This window comes from Lissotriton vulgaris, chromosome 8, assembly GCF_964263255.1.
Source record: "Lissotriton vulgaris chromosome 8, aLisVul1.2, whole genome shotgun sequence".
Classification (NCBI taxonomy): Eukaryota; Metazoa; Chordata; class Amphibia; order Caudata; family Salamandridae; genus Lissotriton; species Lissotriton vulgaris.
The window spans coordinates 1,564,829,513-1,564,850,727 of record NC_141696.1 but is presented as its reverse complement, the minus strand read 5'-3'; the positions used below and the strand labels follow the sequence as shown (position 1 = coordinate 1,564,850,727).

The following is a 21,215-nucleotide window of genomic DNA, read 5'->3' as shown; positions in this document are numbered from 1 at the left end:
GGTGGTCTGCTACAAAGATCAGCAGAGTATATTGGTGGTCTGCTACAAAGATCAGCAGAGTATATTGGCGGTCTGCTACAAAGATCAGCGAGTATATTGGTGGTCTGCTTCAAGGATCAGCAGAGTATATTGGTGGTCTGCTACAAAGATCAGCGAGTATATTGGTGATCTGCTACAAAGATCAGCGAGTATATTGGTGGTCTGCTTCAAGGATCAGCAGAGTATATTGGTGGTCTGCTACAAAGATCAGCGAGTATATTTGTGGTCTGCTACAAAGATCAGCGAGTATATTGGTGGTCTGCTACAAAGATCAGCGAGTATATTGGTGGTCTGCTACAAAGATCAGCAGAGTATATTGGTGGTCTGCTACAAAGATCAGTAGAGTATATTGGTGGTCTGCTACAAAGATCAGCAGAGTATATTGGTGGTCTGCTACAAAGATCAGCAGAGTATATTGTTGGTCTGCTACAAAGATTAGCGAGTATATTGGTGGTCTGCTACAAAGATCAGCAGAGTATATTGGTGGTCTGCTACAAAGATCAGTAGAGTATATTGGTGGTCTGCTACAAAGATCAGTAGAGTATATTGTTGGTCTGCTACAAAGATCAGCAGAGTGTATTGGTGGTCTGCTGCAAAGATCAGCAGAGTGTATTGGTGGTCTGCTACAAAGATCAGTAGAGTATATTGGTGGTCTGCTACAAAGATCAGCGAGTATATTGGTGGTCTGCTACAAAGATCAGTAGAGTATATTGGTGGTCTGCTACAAAGATTAGCGAGTATATTGGTGGTCTGCTACAAAGATCCGCAGAGTATATTGGTGGTCTGCTACAAAGATCAGCTGAGTGTATTGGTGGTCTGGTACAAAGATCCGCAGAGTAGATTGGTGGTCTGCTACAAAGATCAGTAGAGTATATTGGTGGTCTGCTACAAAGATCCGCAGAGTATATTGGTGGTCTGCTACAAAGATCCGCAGAGTATATTGGTGGTCTGCTACAAAGATCTGCAGAGTATATTGGTGGTCTGCTACAAAGATCAGCTGAGTGTATTGGTGGTCTGCTACAAAGATCCGCAGAGTATATTGGTGGTCTGCTACAAAGATCAGTAGAGTATATTGGTGGTCTGCTACAAAGATCAGTAGAGTATATTGGTGGTCTGCTACAAAGATCCGCAGAGTATATTGGTGGTCTGCTACAAAGATCAGCTGAGTGTATTGGTGGTCTGCTACAAAGATCCGCAGAGTATATTGGTGGTCTGCTACAAAGATCCGCAGAGAATATTGGTGGTCTGCTACAAAGATCAGCAGAGTATATTGGTGGTCTGCTACAAAGCTCAGCAGAGTATATTGTTGGTCTGCTACAAAGATCAGCAGAGTGTATTGGTGGTCTGCTACAAAGATCAGCGAGTATATTGGTGGTCTGCTACAAAGATCAGCGAGTATATTGGTGGTCTGCTACAAAGATCAGCTGAGTATATTGGTGGTCTGCTACAAAGATCCGCAGAGTATATTGGTGGTCTGCTTCAAAGATCCGCAGAGTATATTGGTGGTCTGCTACAAAGATTAGCGAGTATATTGGTGGTCTGCTACAAAGATCCGCAGAGAATATTGGTGGTCTGCTTCAAGGATCAGCGAGTATATTGGTGGTCTGCTACAAAGATCAGCGAGTATATTGGTGGTCTGCTACAAAGATCAGCAGAATATATTGTTGGTCTGCTACAAAGATTAGCAGAGTATATTGTTGGTCTGCTACAAAGATTAGCGAGTATATTGGTGGTCTGCTACAAAGATCCGCAGAGAATATTGGTGGTCTGCTACAAAGATCAGCAGAGTATATTGGTGGTCTGCTTCAAGAATCAGCGAGTATATTGGTGGTCTGCTACAAAGATCAGCTGAGTATATTGGTGGTCTGCTACAAAGATTAGCGAGTATATTGGTGGTCTGCTACAAAGATCAGCGAGTATATTGTTGGTCTGCTACAAAGATCAGCAGAGTGTATTGGTGGTCTGCTACAAAGATCAGCAGAGTGTATTGGTGGTCTGCTTCAAGGGTCAGCGAGTATATTGGTGGTCTGCTACAAAAATCAGCGAGTAAATTGGTGGTCTGCTACAAAGATCAGCGAGTATATTGGTGGTCTGCTACAAAGATCAGTAGAGTATATTGGTGGTCTGCTTCAAGGATCAGCGAGTATATTGGTGGTCTGCTACAAAGATCAGCTGAGTATATTGGTGGTCTGCTACAAAGATTAGCGAGTATATTGGTGGTCTGCTACAAAGATCAGCGAGTATATTGTTGGTCTGCTACAAAGATCAGCAGAGTGTATTGGTGGTCTGCTACAAAGATCAGCAGAGTGTATTGGTGGTCTGCTTCAAGGATCAGCGAGTATATTGGTGGTCTGCTACAAAAATCAGCGAGTATATTGGTGGTCTGCTACAAAGATCAGCGAGTATATTGGTGGTCTGCTACAAAGATCAGCAGAGTATATTGTTGGTCTGCTACAAAGATTAGCGAGTATATTGGTGGTCTGCTACAAAGATCAGCTGAGTATATTGGTGGTCTGCTACAAAGATCCGCAGAGAATATTGGTGGTCTGCTTCAAGGATCAGCGAGTATATTGTTGGTCTGCTACAAAGATTAGCGAGTATATTGGTGGTCTGCTACAAAGATCAGCAAGTATATTGGTGGTCTGCTACAAAGATCAGCAGAATATATTGTTGGTCTGCTACAAAGATTAGCGAGTATATTGGTGGTCTGCTACAAAGATCAGCTGAGTATATTGGTGGTCTGCTACAAAGATTAGCGAGTATATTGGTGGTCTGCTACAAAGATCAGCGAATATATTGGTGGTCTGCTACAAAGATCACCTGAGTATATTGGTGGTCTGCTACAAAGATCAGCAGAGTGTATTGGTGGTCTGCTACAAAGATCCGCAGAGTATATTGGTGGTCTGCTACAAAGATCCGCAGAGTATATTGGTGGTCTGCTACAAAGATTAGCGAGTATATTGGTGGTCTGCTACAAAGATCAGCAGAGTATATTGGTGGTCTGCTACAAAGATCAGCAGAGTATATTGGTGGTCTGCTACAAAGATCAGCAGAGTATATTGGCGGTCTGCTACAAAGATCACCGAGTATATTGGTGGTCTGCTTCAAGGATCAGCAGAGTATATTGGTGGTCTGCTACAAAGATCAGCGAGTATATTGGTGATCTGCTACAAAGATCAGCGAGTATATTGGTGGTCTGCTACAAAGATCAGCGAGTATATTGGTGGTCTGCTTCAAGGATCAGCAGAGTATATTGGTGGTCTGCTACAAAGATCAGCGAGTATATTTGTGGTCTGCTACAAAGATCAGCGAGTATATTGGTGGTGTGCTACAAAGATCAGCAGAGTATATTAGTGGTCTGCTACAAAGATCAGCAGAGTATATTGGTGGTCTGCTACAAAGATCAGCAGAGTATATTAGTGGTCTGCTATAAAGATCAGCGAGTATATTGGTGGTCTGCTACAAAGATCAGCAGAGTATATTGTTGGTCTGCTACAAAGATCAGCAGAGTGTATTGGTGGTCTGCTACAAAGATCAGTAGAGTATATTGTTGGTCTGCTACAAAGATCAGCAGAGTGTATTGTTGGTCTGCTACAAAGATCAGCAGAGTGTATTGGTGGTCTGCTACAAAGATCAGTAGAGTATATTGGTGGTCTGCTACAAAGATCAGCAGAGTATATTGGTGGTCTGCTACAAAGATCAGTAGAGTATATTGGTGGTCTGCTACAAAGATCAGCAGAGTGTATTGGTGGTCTGCTACAAAGATCAGCAGAGTGTATTGGTGGTCTGCTACAAAGATCAGCAGAGTATATTGGTGGTCTGCTACAAAGATCCGCAGAGTATATTGGTGGTCTGCTACAAAGATCCGCAGAGTATATTGGTGGTCTGCTACAAAGATCAGCAGAGTATATTGTTGGTCTGCTACAAAGATTAGCGAGTATATTGGTGGTCTGCTACAAAGATCCGCAGAGAATATTGTTGGTCTGCTACAAAGATTAGCGAGTATATTGGTTGTCTGCTACAAAGATCAGCTGAGTATATTGGTGGTCTGCTACAAAGATCAGTAGAGTATATTGTTGGTCTGCTACAAAGATCAGCAGAGTGTATTGGTGGTCTGCTACAAAGATCAGCAGAGTGTATTGGTGGTCTGCTACAAAGATCAGCAGAGTGTATTGGTGGTCTGCTTCAAGGATCAGCGAGTATATTGGTGGTCTGCTTCAAGGATCAGCGAGTATATTGGTGGTCTGCTACAAAGATCAGCAGAGTGTATTGGTGGTCTGCTTCAAGGATCAGCGAGTATATTGGTGGTCTGCTACAAAAATCAGCGAGTATATTGGTGGTCTGCTACAAAGATCAGCAGAGTATATTGGTGGTCTGCTACAAAGATCAGCGAGTATATTGGTGGTCTGCTACAAAGATCAGCGAGTATATTGGTGGTGTGCTTCAAGGATCAGCAGAGTATATTGGTGGTCTGCTACAAAGATCAGCGAGTATATTTGTGGTCTGCTACAAAGATCAGCGAGTATATTGTTGGTCTGCTACAAAGATCAGCAGAGTGTATTGGTGGTCTGCTACAAAGATCAACAGAGTGTATTGGTGGTCTGCTACAAAGATCAGTAGAGTATATTGGTGGTCTGCTACAAAGATCAGCGAGTATATTGGTGGTCTGCTACAAAGATCAGTAGAGTATATTGGTGGTCTGCTACAAAGATCAGCGAGTATATTGGTGGTCTGCTACAAAGATTAGCGAGTATATTGGTGGTCTGCTACAAAGATCAGCTGAGTATATTGGTGGTCTGCTACAAAGATCAGCTGAGTATATTGGTGGTCTGCTACAAAGATCAGCAAGTATATTGGTGGTCTGCTACAAAGATCAGCGAGTATATTGGTGGTCTGCTACAAAGATCAGCGAGTATATTGGTGGTCTGCTACAAAGATCAGCTCAGTATATTGGTGGTCTGCTACAAAAGATCCGCAGAGTATATTGGTGGTCTGCTACAAAGATCCGCAGAGTATATTGGTGGTCTGCTACAAAGATCAGCAGAGTATATTGTTGGTCTGCTACAAAGATTAGCGAGTATATTGGTGGTCTGCTACAAAGATCCGCAGAGAATATTGGTGGTCTGCTTCAAGGATCAGCGAGTATATTGGTGGTCTGCTACAAAGATCAGCAGAATATATTGTTGGTCTGCTACAAAGATTAGCGAGTATATTGGTGGTCTGCTACAAAGATCAGCTGAGTATATTGGTGGTCTGCTACAAAGATTAGCGAGTATATTGGTGGTCTGCTACAAAGATCAGCGAATATATTGGTGGTCTGCTACAAAGATCAGCAGAGTGTATTGGTGGTCTGCTACAAAGATCAGCAGAGTGTATTGGTGGTCTGCTACAAAGATCCGCAGAGTATATTGGTGGTCTGCTACAAAGATCCGCAGAGTATATTGGTGGTCTGCTACAAAGATTAGCGAGTATATTGGTGGTCTGCTACAAAGATCAGCAGAGTATATTGGTGGTCTGCTACAAAGATCAGCAGAGTATATTGGTGGTCTGCTACAAAGATCAGCAGAGTATATTGGCGGTCTGCTACAAAGATCAGCGAGTATATTGGTGGTCTGCTTCAAGGATCAGCAGAGTATATTGGTGGTCTGCTACAAAGATCAGCGAGTATATTGGTGATCTGCTACAAAGATCAGCGAGTATATTGGTGGTCTGCTTCAAGGATCAGCAGAGTATATTGGTGGTCTGCTACAAAGATCAGCGAGTATATTTGTGGTCTGCTACAAAGATCAGCGAGTATATTGGTGGTCTGCTACAAAGATCAGCGAGTATATTGGTGGTCTGCTACAAAGATCAGCAGAGTATATTGGTGGTCTGCTACAAAGATCAGTAGAGTATATTGGTGGTCTGCTACAAAGATCAGCAGAGTATATTGTTGGTCTGCTACAAAGATTAGCGAGTATATTGGTGGTCTGCTACAAAGATCAGCTGAGTATATTGGTGGTCTGCTACAAAGATTAGCGAGTATATTGGTGGTCTGCTACAAAGATCAGCGAATATATTGGTGGTCTGCTACAAAGATCAGCAGAGTGTATTGGTGGTCTGCTACAAAGATCAGCAGAGTGTATTGGTGGTCTGCTACAAAGATCCGCAGAGTATATTGGTGGTCTGCTACAAAGATCCGCAGAGTATATTGGTGGTCTGCTACAAAGATTAGCGAGTATATTGGTGGTCTGCTACAAAGATCAGCAGAGTATATTGGTGGTCTGCTACAAAGATCAGCAGAGTATATTGGTGGTCTGCTACAAAGATCAGCAGAGTATATTGGCGGTCTGCTACAAAGATCAGCGAGTATATTGGTGGTCTGCTTCAAGGATCAGCAGAGTATATTGGTGGTCTGCTACAAAGATCAGCGAGTATATTGGTGATCTGCTACAAAGATCAGCGAGTATATTGGTGGTCTGCTTCAAGGATCAGCAGAGTATATTGGTGGTCTGCTACAAAGATCAGCGAGTATATTTGTGGTCTGCTACAAAGATCAGCGAGTATATTGGTGGTCTGCTACAAAGATCAGCGAGTATATTGGTGGTCTGCTACAAAGATCAGCAGAGTATATTGGTGGTCTGCTACAAAGATCAGTAGAGTATATTGGTGGTCTGCTACAAAGATCAGCAGAGTATATTGGTGGTCTGCTACAAAGATCAGCAGAGTATATTGTTGGTCTGCTACAAAGATTAGCGAGTATATTGGTGGTCTGCTACAAAGATCAGCAGAGTATATTGGTGGTCTGCTACAAAGATCAGTAGAGTATATTGGTGGTCTGCTACAAAGATCAGTAGAGTATATTGTTGGTCTGCTACAAAGACCAGCAGAGTGTATTGGTGGTCTGCTGCAAAGATCAGCAGAGTGTATTGGTGGTCTGCTACAAAGATCAGTAGAGTATATTGGTGGTCTGCTACAAAGATCAGCGAGTATATTGGTGGTCTGCTACAAAGATCAGTAGAGTATATTGGTGGTCTGCTACAAAGATTAGCGAGTATATTGGTGGTCTGCTACAAAGATCCGCAGAGTATATTGGTGGTCTGCTACAAAGATCAGCTGAGTGTATTGGTGGTCTGGTACAAAGATCCGCAGAGTAGATTGGTGGTCTGCTACAAAGATCAGTAGAGTATATTGGTGGTCTGCTACAAAGATCCGCAGAGTATATTGGTGGTCTGCTACAAAGATCCGCAGAGTATATTGGTGGTCTGCTACAAAGATCTGCAGAGTATATTGGTGGTCTGCTACAAAGATCAGCTGAGTGTATTGGTGGTCTGCTACAAAGATCCGCAGAGTATATTGGTGGTCTGCTACAAAGATCAGTAGAGTATATTGGTGGTCTGCTACAAAGATCAGTAGAGTATATTGGTGGTCTGCTACAAAGATCCGCAGAGTATATTGGTGGTCTGCTACAAAGATCAGCTGAGTGTATTGGTGGTCTGCTACAAAGATCCGCAGAGTATATTGGTGGTCTGCTACAAAGATCCGCAGAGAATATTGGTGGTCTGCTACAAAGATCAGCAGAGTATATTGGTGGTCTGCTACAAAGCTCAGCAGAGTATATTGTTGGTCTGCTACAAAGATCAGCAGAGTGTATTGGTGGTCTGCTACAAAGATCAGCGAGTATATTGGTGGTCTGCTACAAAGATCAGCGAGTATATTGGTGGTCTGCTACAAAGATCAGCTGAGTATATTGGTGGTCTGCTACAAAGATCCGCAGAGTATATTGGTGGTCTGCTTCAAAGATCCGCAGAGTATATTGGTGGTCTGCTACAAAGATTAGCGAGTATATTGGTGGTCTGCTACAAAGATCCGCAGAGAATATTGGTGGTCTGCTTCAAGGATCAGCGAGTATATTGGTGGTCTGCTACAAAGATCAGCGAGTATATTGGTGGTCTGCTACAAAGATCAGCAGAATATATTGTTGGTCTGCTACAAAGATTAGCAGAGTATATTGTTGGTCTGCTACAAAGATTAGCGAGTATATTGGTGGTCTGCTACAAAGATCCGCAGAGAATATTGGTGGTCTGCTACAAAGATCAGCAGAGTATATTGGTGGTCTGCTTCAAGAATCAGCGAGTATATTGGTGGTCTGCTACAAAGATCAGCTGAGTATATTGGTGGTCTGCTACAAAGATTAGCGAGTATATTGGTGGTCTGCTACAAAGATCAGCGAGTATATTGTTGGTCTGCTACAAAGATCAGCAGAGTGTATTGGTGGTCTGCTACAAAGATCAGCAGAGTGTATTGGTGGTCTGCTTCAAGGGTCAGCGAGTATATTGGTGGTCTGCTACAAAAATCAGCGAGTAAATTGGTGGTCTGCTACAAAGATCAGCGAGTATATTGGTGGTCTGCTACAAAGATCAGTAGAGTATATTGGTGGTCTGCTTCAAGGATCAGCGAGTATATTGGTGGTCTGCTACAAAGATCAGCTGAGTATATTGGTGGTCTGCTACAAAGATTAGCGAGTATATTGGTGGTCTGCTACAAAGATCAGCGAGTATATTGTTGGTCTGCTACAAAGATCAGCAGAGTGTATTGGTGGTCTGCTACAAAGATCAGCAGAGTGTATTGGTGGTCTGCTTCAAGGATCAGCGAGTATATTGGTGGTCTGCTACAAAAATCAGCGAGTATATTGGTGGTCTGCTACAAAGATCAGCGAGTATATTGGTGGTCTGCTACAAAGATCAGCAGAGTATATTGTTGGTCTGCTACAAAGATTAGCGAGTATATTGGTGGTCTGCTACAAAGATCAGCTGAGTATATTGGTGGTCTGCTACAAAGATCCGCAGAGAATATTGGTGGTCTGCTTCAAGGATCAGCGAGTATATTGTTGGTCTGCTACAAAGATTAGCGAGTATATTGGTGGTCTGCTACAAAGATCAGCAAGTATATTGGTGGTCTGCTACAAAGATCAGCAGAATATATTGTTGGTCTGCTACAAAGATTAGCGAGTATATTGGTGGTCTGCTACAAAGATCAGCTGAGTATATTGGTGGTCTGCTACAAAGATTAGCGAGTATATTGGTGGTCTGCTACAAAGATCAGCGAATATATTGGTGGTCTGCTACAAAGATCACCTGAGTATATTGGTGGTCTGCTACAAAGATCAGCAGAGTGTATTGGTGGTCTGCTACAAAGATCCGCAGAGTATATTGGTGGTCTGCTACAAAGATCCGCAGAGTATATTGGTGGTCTGCTACAAAGATTAGCGAGTATATTGGTGGTCTGCTACAAAGATCAGCAGAGTATATTGGTGGTCTGCTACAAAGATCAGCAGAGTATATTGGTGGTCTGCTACAAAGATCAGCAGAGTATATTGGCGGTCTGCTACAAAGATCACCGAGTATATTGGTGGTCTGCTTCAAGGATCAGCAGAGTATATTGGTGGTCTGCTACAAAGATCAGCGAGTATATTGGTGATCTGCTACAAAGATCAGCGAGTATATTGGTGGTCTGCTACAAAGATCAGCGAGTATATTGGTGGTCTGCTTCAAGGATCAGCAGAGTATATTGGTGGTCTGCTACAAAGATCAGCGAGTATATTTGTGGTCTGCTACAAAGATCAGCGAGTATATTGGTGGTGTGCTACAAAGATCAGCAGAGTATATTAGTGGTCTGCTACAAAGATCAGCAGAGTATATTGGTGGTCTGCTACAAAGATCAGCAGAGTATATTAGTGGTCTGCTATAAAGATCAGCGAGTATATTGGTGGTCTGCTACAAAGATCAGCAGAGTATATTGTTGGTCTGCTACAAAGATCAGCAGAGTGTATTGGTGGTCTGCTACAAAGATCAGTAGAGTATATTGTTGGTCTGCTACAAAGATCAGCAGAGTGTATTGTTGGTCTGCTACAAAGATCAGCAGAGTGTATTGGTGGTCTGCTACAAAGATCAGTAGAGTATATTGGTGGTCTGCTACAAAGATCAGCAGAGTATATTGGTGGTCTGCTACAAAGATCAGTAGAGTATATTGGTGGTCTGCTACAAAGATCAGCAGAGTGTATTGGTGGTCTGCTACAAAGATCAGCAGAGTGTATTGGTGGTCTGCTACAAAGATCAGCAGAGTATATTGGTGGTCTGCTACAAAGATCCGCAGAGTATATTGGTGGTCTGCTACAAAGATCCGCAGAGTATATTGGTGGTCTGCTACAAAGATCAGCAGAGTATATTGTTGGTCTGCTACAAAGATTAGCGAGTATATTGGTGGTCTGCTACAAAGATCCGCAGAGAATATTGTTGGTCTGCTACAAAGATTAGCGAGTATATTGGTTGTCTGCTACAAAGATCAGCTGAGTATATTGGTGGTCTGCTACAAAGATCAGTAGAGTATATTGTTGGTCTGCTACAAAGATCAGCAGAGTGTATTGGTGGTCTGCTACAAAGATCAGCAGAGTGTATTGGTGGTCTGCTACAAAGATCAGCAGAGTGTATTGGTGGTCTGCTTCAAGGATCAGCGAGTATATTGGTGGTCTGCTTCAAGGATCAGCGAGTATATTGGTGGTCTGCTACAAAGATCAGCAGAGTGTATTGGTGGTCTGCTTCAAGGATCAGCGAGTATATTGGTGGTCTGCTACAAAAATCAGCGAGTATATTGGTGGTCTGCTACAAAGATCAGCAGAGTATATTGGTGGTCTGCTACAAAGATCAGCGAGTATATTGGTGGTCTGCTACAAAGATCAGCGAGTATATTGGTGGTGTGCTTCAAGGATCAGCAGAGTATATTGGTGGTCTGCTACAAAGATCAGCGAGTATATTTGTGGTCTGCTACAAAGATCAGCGAGTATATTGTTGGTCTGCTACAAAGATCAGCAGAGTGTATTGGTGGTCTGCTACAAAGATCAACAGAGTGTATTGGTGGTCTGCTACAAAGATCAGTAGAGTATATTGGTGGTCTGCTACAAAGATCAGCGAGTATATTGGTGGTCTGCTACAAAGATCAGTAGAGTATATTGGTGGTCTGCTACAAAGATCAGCGAGTATATTGGTGGTCTGCTACAAAGATTAGCGAGTATATTGGTGGTCTGCTACAAAGATCAGCTGAGTATATTGGTGGTCTGCTACAAAGATCAGCTGAGTATATTGGTGGTCTGCTACAAAGATCAGCAAGTATATTGGTGGTCTGCTACAAAGATCAGCGAGTATATTGGTGGTCTGCTACAAAGATCAGCGAGTATATTGGTGGTCTGCTACAAAGATCAGCTCAGTATATTGGTGGTCTGCTACAAAAGATCCGCAGAGTATATTGGTGGTCTGCTACAAAGATCCGCAGAGTATATTGGTGGTCTGCTACAAAGATCAGCAGAGTATATTGTTGGTCTGCTACAAAGATTAGCGAGTATATTGGTGGTCTGCTACAAAGATCCGCAGAGAATATTGGTGGTCTGCTTCAAGGATCAGCGAGTATATTGGTGGTCTGCTACAAAGATCAGCAGAATATATTGTTGGTCTGCTACAAAGATTAGCGAGTATATTGGTGGTCTGCTACAAAGATCAGCTGAGTATATTGGTGGTCTGCTACAAAGATTAGCGAGTATATTGGTGGTCTGCTACAAAGATCAGCGAATATATTGGTGGTCTGCTACAAAGATCAGCAGAGTGTATTGGTGGTCTGCTACAAAGATCAGCAGAGTGTATTGGTGGTCTGCTACAAAGATCCGCAGAGTATATTGGTGGTCTGCTACAAAGATCCGCAGAGTATATTGGTGGTCTGCTACAAAGATTAGCGAGTATATTGGTGGTCTGCTACAAAGATCAGCAGAGTATATTGGTGGTCTGCTACAAAGATCAGCAGAGTATATTGGTGGTCTGCTACAAAGATCAGCAGAGTATATTGGCGGTCTGCTACAAAGATCAGCGAGTATATTGGTGGTCTGCTTCAAGGATCAGCAGAGTATATTGGTGGTCTGCTACAAAGATCAGCGAGTATATTGGTGATCTGCTACAAAGATCAGCGAGTATATTGGTGGTCTGCTTCAAGGATCAGCAGAGTATATTGGTGGTCTGCTACAAAGATCAGCGAGTATATTTGTGGTCTGCTACAAAGATCAGCGAGTATATTGGTGGTCTGCTACAAAGATCAGCGAGTATATTGGTGGTCTGCTACAAAGATCAGCAGAGTATATTGGTGGTCTGCTACAAAGATCAGTAGAGTATATTGGTGGTCTGCTACAAAGATCAGCAGAGTATATTGTTGGTCTGCTACAAAGATTAGCGAGTATATTGGTGGTCTGCTACAAAGATCAGCTGAGTATATTGGTGGTCTGCTACAAAGATTAGCGAGTATATTGGTGGTCTGCTACAAAGATCAGCGAATATATTGGTGGTCTGCTACAAAGATCAGCAGAGTGTATTGGTGGTCTGCTACAAAGATCAGCAGAGTGTATTGGTGGTCTGCTACAAAGATCCGCAGAGTATATTGGTGGTCTGCTACAAAGATCCGCAGAGTATATTGGTGGTCTGCTACAAAGATTAGCGAGTATATTGGTGGTCTGCTACAAAGATCAGCAGAGTATATTGGTGGTCTGCTACAAAGATCAGCAGAGTATATTGGTGGTCTGCTACAAAGATCAGCAGAGTATATTGGCGGTCTGCTACAAAGATCAGCGAGTATATTGGTGGTCTGCTTCAAGGATCAGCAGAGTATATTGGTGGTCTGCTACAAAGATCAGCGAGTATATTGGTGATCTGCTACAAAGATCAGCGAGTATATTGGTGGTCTGCTTCAAGGATCAGCAGAGTATATTGGTGGTCTGCTACAAAGATCAGCGAGTATATTTGTGGTCTGCTACAAAGATCAGCGAGTATATTGGTGGTCTGCTACAAAGATCAGCGAGTATATTGGTGGTCTGCTACAAAGATCAGCAGAGTATATTGGTGGTCTGCTACAAAGATCAGTAGAGTATATTGGTGGTCTGCTACAAAGATCAGCAGAGTATATTGGTGGTCTGCTACAAAGATCAGCAGAGTATATTGTTGGTCTGCTACAAAGATTAGCGAGTATATTGGTGGTCTGCTACAAAGATCAGCAGAGTATATTGGTGGTCTGCTACAAAGATCAGTAGAGTATATTGGTGGTCTGCTACAAAGATCAGTAGAGTATATTGTTGGTCTGCTACAAAGATCAGCAGAGTGTATTGGTGGTCTGCTGCAAAGATCAGCAGAGTGTATTGGTGGTCTGCTACAAAGATCAGTAGAGTATATTGGTGGTCTGCTACAAAGATCAGCGAGTATATTGGTGGTCTGCTACAAAGATCAGTAGAGTATATTGGTGGTCTGCTACAAAGATTAGCGAGTATATTGGTGGTCTGCTACAAAGATCCGCAGAGTATATTGGTGGTCTGCTACAAAGATCAGCTGAGTGTATTGGTGGTCTGGTACAAAGATCCGCAGAGTAGATTGGTGGTCTGCTACAAAGATCAGTAGAGTATATTGGTGGTCTGCTACAAAGATCCGCAGAGTATATTGGTGGTCTGCTACAAAGATCCGCAGAGTATATTGGTGGTCTGCTACAAAGATCTGCAGAGTATATTGGTGGTCTGCTACAAAGATCAGCTGAGTGTATTGGTGGTCTGCTACAAAGATCCGCAGAGTATATTGGTGGTCTGCTACAAAGATCAGTAGAGTATATTGGTGGTCTGCTACAAAGATCAGTAGAGTATATTGGTGGTCTGCTACAAAGATCCGCAGAGTATATTGGTGGTCTGCTACAAAGATCAGCTGAGTGTATTGGTGGTCTGCTACAAAGATCCGCAGAGTATATTGGTGGTCTGCTACAAAGATCCGCAGAGAATATTGGTGGTCTGCTACAAAGATCAGCAGAGTATATTGGTGGTCTGCTACAAAGCTCAGCAGAGTATATTGTTGGTCTGCTACAAAGATCAGCAGAGTGTATTGGTGGTCTGCTACAAAGATCAGCGAGTATATTGGTGGTCTGCTACAAAGATCAGCGAGTATATTGGTGGTCTGCTACAAAGATCAGCTGAGTATATTGGTGGTCTGCTACAAAGATCCGCAGAGTATATTGGTGGTCTGCTTCAAAGATCCGCAGAGTATATTGGTGGTCTGCTACAAAGATTAGCGAGTATATTGGTGGTCTGCTACAAAGATCCGCAGAGAATATTGGTGGTCTGCTTCAAGGATCAGCGAGTATATTGGTGGTCTGCTACAAAGATCAGCGAGTATATTGGTGGTCTGCTACAAAGATCAGCAGAATATATTGTTGGTCTGCTACAAAGATTAGCAGAGTATATTGTTGGTCTGCTACAAAGATTAGCGAGTATATTGGTGGTCTGCTACAAAGATCCGCAGAGAATATTGGTGGTCTGCTACAAAGATCAGCAGAGTATATTGGTGGTCTGCTTCAAGAATCAGCGAGTATATTGGTGGTCTGCTACAAAGATCAGCTGAGTATATTGGTGGTCTGCTACAAAGATTAGCGAGTATATTGGTGGTCTGCTACAAAGATCAGCGAGTATATTGTTGGTCTGCTACAAAGATCAGCAGAGTGTATTGGTGGTCTGCTACAAAGATCAGCAGAGTGTATTGGTGGTCTGCTTCAAGGGTCAGCGAGTATATTGGTGGTCTGCTACAAAAATCAGCGAGTAAATTGGTGGTCTGCTACAAAGATCAGCGAGTATATTGGTGGTCTGCTACAAAGATCAGTAGAGTATATTGGTGGTCTGCTTCAAGGATCAGCGAGTATATTGGTGGTCTGCTACAAAGATCAGCTGAGTATATTGGTGGTCTGCTACAAAGATTAGCGAGTATATTGGTGGTCTGCTACAAAGATCAGCGAGTATATTGTTGGTCTGCTACAAAGATCAGCAGAGTGTATTGGTGGTCTGCTACAAAGATCAGCAGAGTGTATTGGTGGTCTGCTTCAAGGATCAGCGAGTATATTGGTGGTCTGCTACAAAAATCAGCGAGTATATTGGTGGTCTGCTACAAAGATCAGCGAGTATATTGGTGGTCTGCTACAAAGATCAGCAGAGTATATTGTTGGTCTGCTACAAAGATTAGCGAGTATATTGGTGGTCTGCTACAAAGATCAGCTGAGTATATTGGTGGTCTGCTACAAAGATCCGCAGAGAATATTGGTGGTCTGCTTCAAGGATCAGCGAGTATATTGTTGGTCTGCTACAAAGATTAGCGAGTATATTGGTGGTCTGCTACAAAGATCAGCAAGTATATTGGTGGTCTGCTACAAAGATCAGCAGAATATATTGTTGGTCTGCTACAAAGATTAGCGAGTATATTGGTGGTCTGCTACAAAGATCAGCTGAGTATATTGGTGGTCTGCTACAAAGATTAGCGAGTATATTGGTGGTCTGCTACAAAGATCAGCGAATATATTGGTGGTCTGCTACAAAGATCACCTGAGTATATTGGTGGTCTGCTACAAAGATCAGCAGAGTGTATTGGTGGTCTGCTACAAAGATCCGCAGAGTATATTGGTGGTCTGCTACAAAGATCCGCAGAGTATATTGGTGGTCTGCTACAAAGATTAGCGAGTATATTGGTGGTCTGCTACAAAGATCAGCAGAGTATATTGGTGGTCTGCTACAAAGATCAGCAGAGTATATTGGTGGTCTGCTACAAAGATCAGCAGAGTATATTGGCGGTCTGCTACAAAGATCACCGAGTATATTGGTGGTCTGCTTCAAGGATCAGCAGAGTATATTGGTGGTCTGCTACAAAGATCAGCGAGTATATTGGTGATCTGCTACAAAGATCAGCGAGTATATTGGTGGTCTGCTACAAAGATCAGCGAGTATATTGGTGGTCTGCTTCAAGGATCAGCAGAGTATATTGGTGGTCTGCTACAAAGATCAGCGAGTATATTTGTGGTCTGCTACAAAGATCAGCGAGTATATTGGTGGTGTGCTACAAAGATCAGCAGAGTATATTAGTGGTCTGCTACAAAGATCAGCAGAGTATATTGGTGGTCTGCTACAAAGATCAGCAGAGTATATTAGTGGTCTGCTATAAAGATCAGCGAGTATATTGGTGGTCTGCTACAAAGATCAGCAGAGTATATTGTTGGTCTGCTACAAAGATCAGCAGAGTGTATTGGTGGTCTGCTACAAAGATCAGTAGAGTATATTGTTGGTCTGCTACAAAGATCAGCAGAGTGTATTGTTGGTCTGCTACAAAGATCAGCAGAGTGTATTGGTGGTCTGCTACAAAGATCAGTAGAGTATATTGGTGGTCTGCTACAAAGATCAGCAGAGTATATTGGTGGTCTGCTACAAAGATCAGTAGAGTATATTGGTGGTCTGCTACAAAGATCAGCAGAGTGTATTGGTGGTCTGCTACAAAGATCAGCAGAGTGTATTGGTGGTCTGCTACAAAGATCAGCAGAGTATATTGGTGGTCTGCTACAAAGATCCGCAGAGTATATTGGTGGTCTGCTACAAAGATCCGCAGAGTATATTGGTGGTCTGCTACAAAGATCAGCAGAGTATATTGTTGGTCTGCTACAAAGATTAGCGAGTATATTGGTGGTCTGCTACAAAGATCCGCAGAGAATATTGTTGGTCTGCTACAAAGATTAGCGAGTATATTGGTTGTCTGCTACAAAGATCAGCTGAGTATATTGGTGGTCTGCTACAAAGATCAGTAGAGTATATTGTTGGTCTGCTACAAAGATCAGCAGAGTGTATTGGTGGTCTGCTACAAAGATCAGCAGAGTGTATTGGTGGTCTGCTACAAAGATCAGCAGAGTGTATTGGTGGTCTGCTTCAAGGATCAGCGAGTATATTGGTGGTCTGCTTCAAGGATCAGCGAGTATATTGGTGGTCTGCTACAAAGATCAGCAGAGTGTATTGGTGGTCTGCTTCAAGGATCAGCGAGTATATTGGTGGTCTGCTACAAAAATCAGCGAGTATATTGGTGGTCTGCTACAAAGATCAGTAGAGTATATTGGTGGTCTGCTACAAAGATTAGCGAGTATATTGGTGGTCTGCTACAAAGATCAGTAGAGTATATTGGTGGTCTGCTACAAAGATCAGCTGAGTATATTGGTGGTCTGCTACAAAGATCAGCAGAGTATATTGTTGGTCTGCTACAAAGATCTGCAGAGTGTATTGGTGGTCTGCTACAAAGATCCGCAGAGTATATTGGTGGTCTGCTACAAAGATTAGCGAGTATATTGGTGGTCTGCTACAAAGATCAGCTCAGTATATTGGTGGTCTGCTACAAAGATCAGCTGAGTATATTGGTGGTCTGCTACAAAGATCAGCGAGTATATTGGTGGTCTGCTACAAAGATCCGCAGAGTATATTGGTGGTCTGCTACAAAGATCCGCAGAGTATATTGGTGGTCTGCTACAAAGATCCGCAGAGTATATTGGTGGTCTGCTACAAAGATCCGCAAAGTATATTGGTGGTCTGCTACAAAGATTAACGAGTATATTGGTGGTCTGCTACAAAGATCAGCTGAGTATATTGGTGGTCTGCTACAAAGATTAGCGAGTATATTGGTGGTCTGCTACAAAGATCCGCAGAGAATATTGGTGGTCTGCTTCAAGGATCAGCGAGTATATTGGTGGTCTGCTACAAAGATCAGCGAGTATATTGGTGGTCTGCTACAAAGATCAGCAGAATATATTGTTGGTCTGCTACAAAGATTAGCAAGTATATTGGTGGTCTGCTACAAAGATCAGCTGAGTATATTGGTGGTCTGCTACAAAGATTAGCGAGTATATTGGTGGTCTGCTACAAAGATCAGCGAGTATATTGGTGGTCTGCTACAAAGATCAGCAGAGTATATTGGTGGTCTGCTACAAAGATCAGCAGAGTGTATTGGTGGTCTGCTACAAAGATCAGTAGAGTATATTGGTGGTCTGCTACAAAGATCAGTAGAGTATATTGGTGGTCTGCTACAAAGATCAGTAGAGTATATTGGTGGTCTGCTACAAAGATCAGTAGAGTATATTGGTGGTCTGCTACAAAGATCAGCTGAGTATATTGGTGGTCTGCTACAAAGATCAGCAGAGTATATTGGTGGTCTGCTACAAAGATCAGCGAGTATATTGGTGGTCTGCTTCAAGGATCAGCGAGTATATTGGTGATCTGCTACGAAGATCAGCGAGTATATTGGTGATCTGCTACGAAGATCAGCGAGTATATTGGTGGTCTGCTACAAAGATCAGCGAGTATATTGGTGATCTGCTACGAAGATCAGCGAGTATATTGGTGATCTGCTATGAAGATCAGCGAGTATATTGGTGATCTGCTACGAAGATCAGCGAGTATATTGGTGATCTGCTACGAAGATCAGCGAGTATATTGGTGATCTGCTACGAAGATCAGCAGAGTATATTGTTGGTCTGCTACAAAGATCAGCGAGTATATTGGTGGTCAGCTACGAAGATCAGCGAGTATATTGTTGGTCTGCTACAAAGATCAGCGAGTATATTGGTGGTCAGCTACAAAGATCAGCAGAGTGTATTGGTGGTCTGCTACAAAGATCAGCTGAGTGTATTGGTGGTCTGCTACAAAGATCAGCTGAGTATATTGGTGGTCTGCTACAAAGATCAGCGAGTATATTGGTGGTCAGCTACGAAGATCAGCGAGTATATTGGTGGTCTGCTACGAAGATCAGCAGAGTATATCTGATCTTTTAATGGCACAGATGAGTCCTCGATCGAGGTGCTGCTTGAAGGGGTAGACACAAACTTTTCAAACACACCTTCACTTTTACTTTCGGTGCCTAGACACTAGATGTTGCTGGGCCACACAGCTTGTAGTTCTAGTTACTGAGGCTGTAGGGCTCAAATAAGTGGGTACTCTGATGATCAAGTAAAACCCAAAAGGTAGATTCCATTAAAGGTGGGATTTTGTAAAACAGTGGAACTTCCTCAAAAACAGTGATTGCAGAATATGTGCTGTGGACGCATCCCTTTGCTTACATACCACGTAGGGCCACTACTAATGTTCTGTTTCTGTTGTCTACTGATTGTAGGAGAGAGATCCAAGATGCAAAGGAACAACTCCTGGCGCTGAAGAAGCAACTTATACCTCCTTACTTCAAGTCTCAGTGGGGGATGGCCTTCCTGCTGTCACAGGTGAGAAACATCACAAACCTCCTTACTAATATCTCGAGGGGAGGGTCTTTCTAGCTGTTTCATGTAATGAAGCACAATCCATGTGTTGAAATCAGGTTACCAGGTACCCCAGACTTAACACATACTGCCAGGAGAGTGAATCAATATTAAACTGTGGAGCAAGATTCTCTGGTGACCGCTTGTTTGTCAATACCTCTGCGTTTGTCGATGTCGTAAATCGTAATAATCGTAATCGTAGATAATCGTAGGCCTAATTCTTTCCCCTCGGATAGCTGACTTCATCCACCCAGACCATGTTATTTCCATGTGTCCCTCGTAGTCATTCACCCATTCTTAGATCTCTCCACGCGTTGATGCCGAAGGCTTCCGGCTCCCACCCATGCAGCCACAAGTTGAATGTAAATCAGAAGCGCTCACTTGCATGCACATCCATTCAGAGGCTGGAGATGAACATGATCAGTTGTGAATAATTAATAAAGTGACATGGCTAATTGATTAATGTGAAAAGTGTATGTGAAGGAGACCCGGAGTCCTTGATCTCATCGGTTTCCCTTGCCTGTTTACTAAGAATAATGGTCAGGCAGCAGCAGGAGGTTCAGCAGCGTTCAAGGCCTTGGAGCCCTCTTGTCACCACAGGGGAGAGGATGTGGCATAATGGCCAGGGCTGCCTAACGTGGGGCTCGCAATCCAGGTTCAAGCCTCTGCGGCAGCTCAACATCCTGTGATGCGGCTCTGTGGCCATCCCACCCAGAGGCTGCCAACCCTCCTCCAGGAAGCCAATCCCATACTGCGCATGGCCTTTTGTGCGTTCGGCATGGGATTGGCTGTTGGGCCCTGCTCCTGATTCCCTGCAGGCAGCTGACCGGAGGCAGCCAACCCCACACGGCACATGGCCTTTCGTCGGGCGTTGCATGAGGTTAGCTACAGGACTTCTCTTGCAGTTAGGCCATACTTCCAACTCCCCACAGACAGTCAATCCCATGCTGTGCACAGCCTGTGGCCGCACGCAGCAGGGAATCGGCCACGGGTTGGCCTGTTGCCAGTACGTGTGGCAAAACCCCCAGCAGCCTGCCCACCCCGCACCACGCACAGTCTCGATCCTTAATTGGCCCCATGGACCCTGTGCCCCGTCCAATTTTAACAAAAATGGGAGGGGAGTTGCATGGCCTCCTTCTCCAAGCCTTAAAAGGCCCTATGGACCCCATCCCTCGGGGTCAAATACAAATAAAAAGGTGAGGCGGGCATACTGTTCCCCATCCCCCAGGGTCAAATACAATGATAACAAGCATTGGCATAGCCAATAGGTCTCGCCTTTGGGACCTTATAAGTATTTAATAATGCAGCACTATCATTGGTGCAACATCAACTGTTGCATGCCAATGCTTGTTTGTCTATAACATGGCACTTTCTAGAGAAACAAAGCTCGTGGATAGCCATAGTGATGCAGGAAACCCCTGGGCGCATTCTAGTGATACTTAAATTGTCATAGTGCCTCGGTAAAGTTTCCACTCCACTAATACATTTCACTAACACATGTGACAATCTATTTTGTAACTGTTATCACTTTTCAACAGCGTTACATTCTGTGATTGTCAAACAGCAACTTTTTCCATGGTTCGCAACTGATATAAAAGAAAAACAAGGACACCCAGGGTTAATAAAAATAAGCTTTTAATTTGCATGGAATAAAAGTACTGCAGATGTCAAGCAGCAGAGAGGGGTGGCGTATGGCACAGAATGCACAGAGCGATGGACCGCAAATTCAATCCAGGATGCACAGAGAGGAGCATATGTCAAACTACCCAAGTCCATCACGTGCCTCAAAAGGGCACTCCTGAGGCTGCGATGTGGTGAGACATGCTCCTGCTGGTCTCCGGTCTCCCGCCACCTGTTTTAAGCCTTTTATGAGCCGAATTGGGGCGCTGATCCGTGCCCCAGGAATGCCTAACGTGTCCTAAGCTGCTGGGGTACCTGTGGCGACCGGAGGATCACCGGGGGGCTGTGTAGTGAGCTGCTGAGCTGCCGACGGACTGTGGGTGAGCGGCGGCGCACGCCATTTTGTGCTGCCAGGA

The 21,215-nt window shown here is 43.6% G+C and overlaps 1 protein-coding gene across 1 annotated transcript in view; it reads left to right on the top strand.

Moving 5' to 3' along the window:
* The window catches only part of SPAG17 (sperm associated antigen 17), a 1,900,597-nt gene that overhangs the window by 1,647,689 nt on the left and 231,693 nt on the right, over positions 1 to 21,215 (top strand). Inside the window, exon 43 of the mRNA XM_086935838.1 lies at positions 19,041 to 19,143. Coding sequence (XP_086791964.1) covers positions 19,041 to 19,143 — 103 coding nt within the window. The remainder of the gene's footprint in view (positions 1 to 19,040; positions 19,144 to 21,215) is intronic.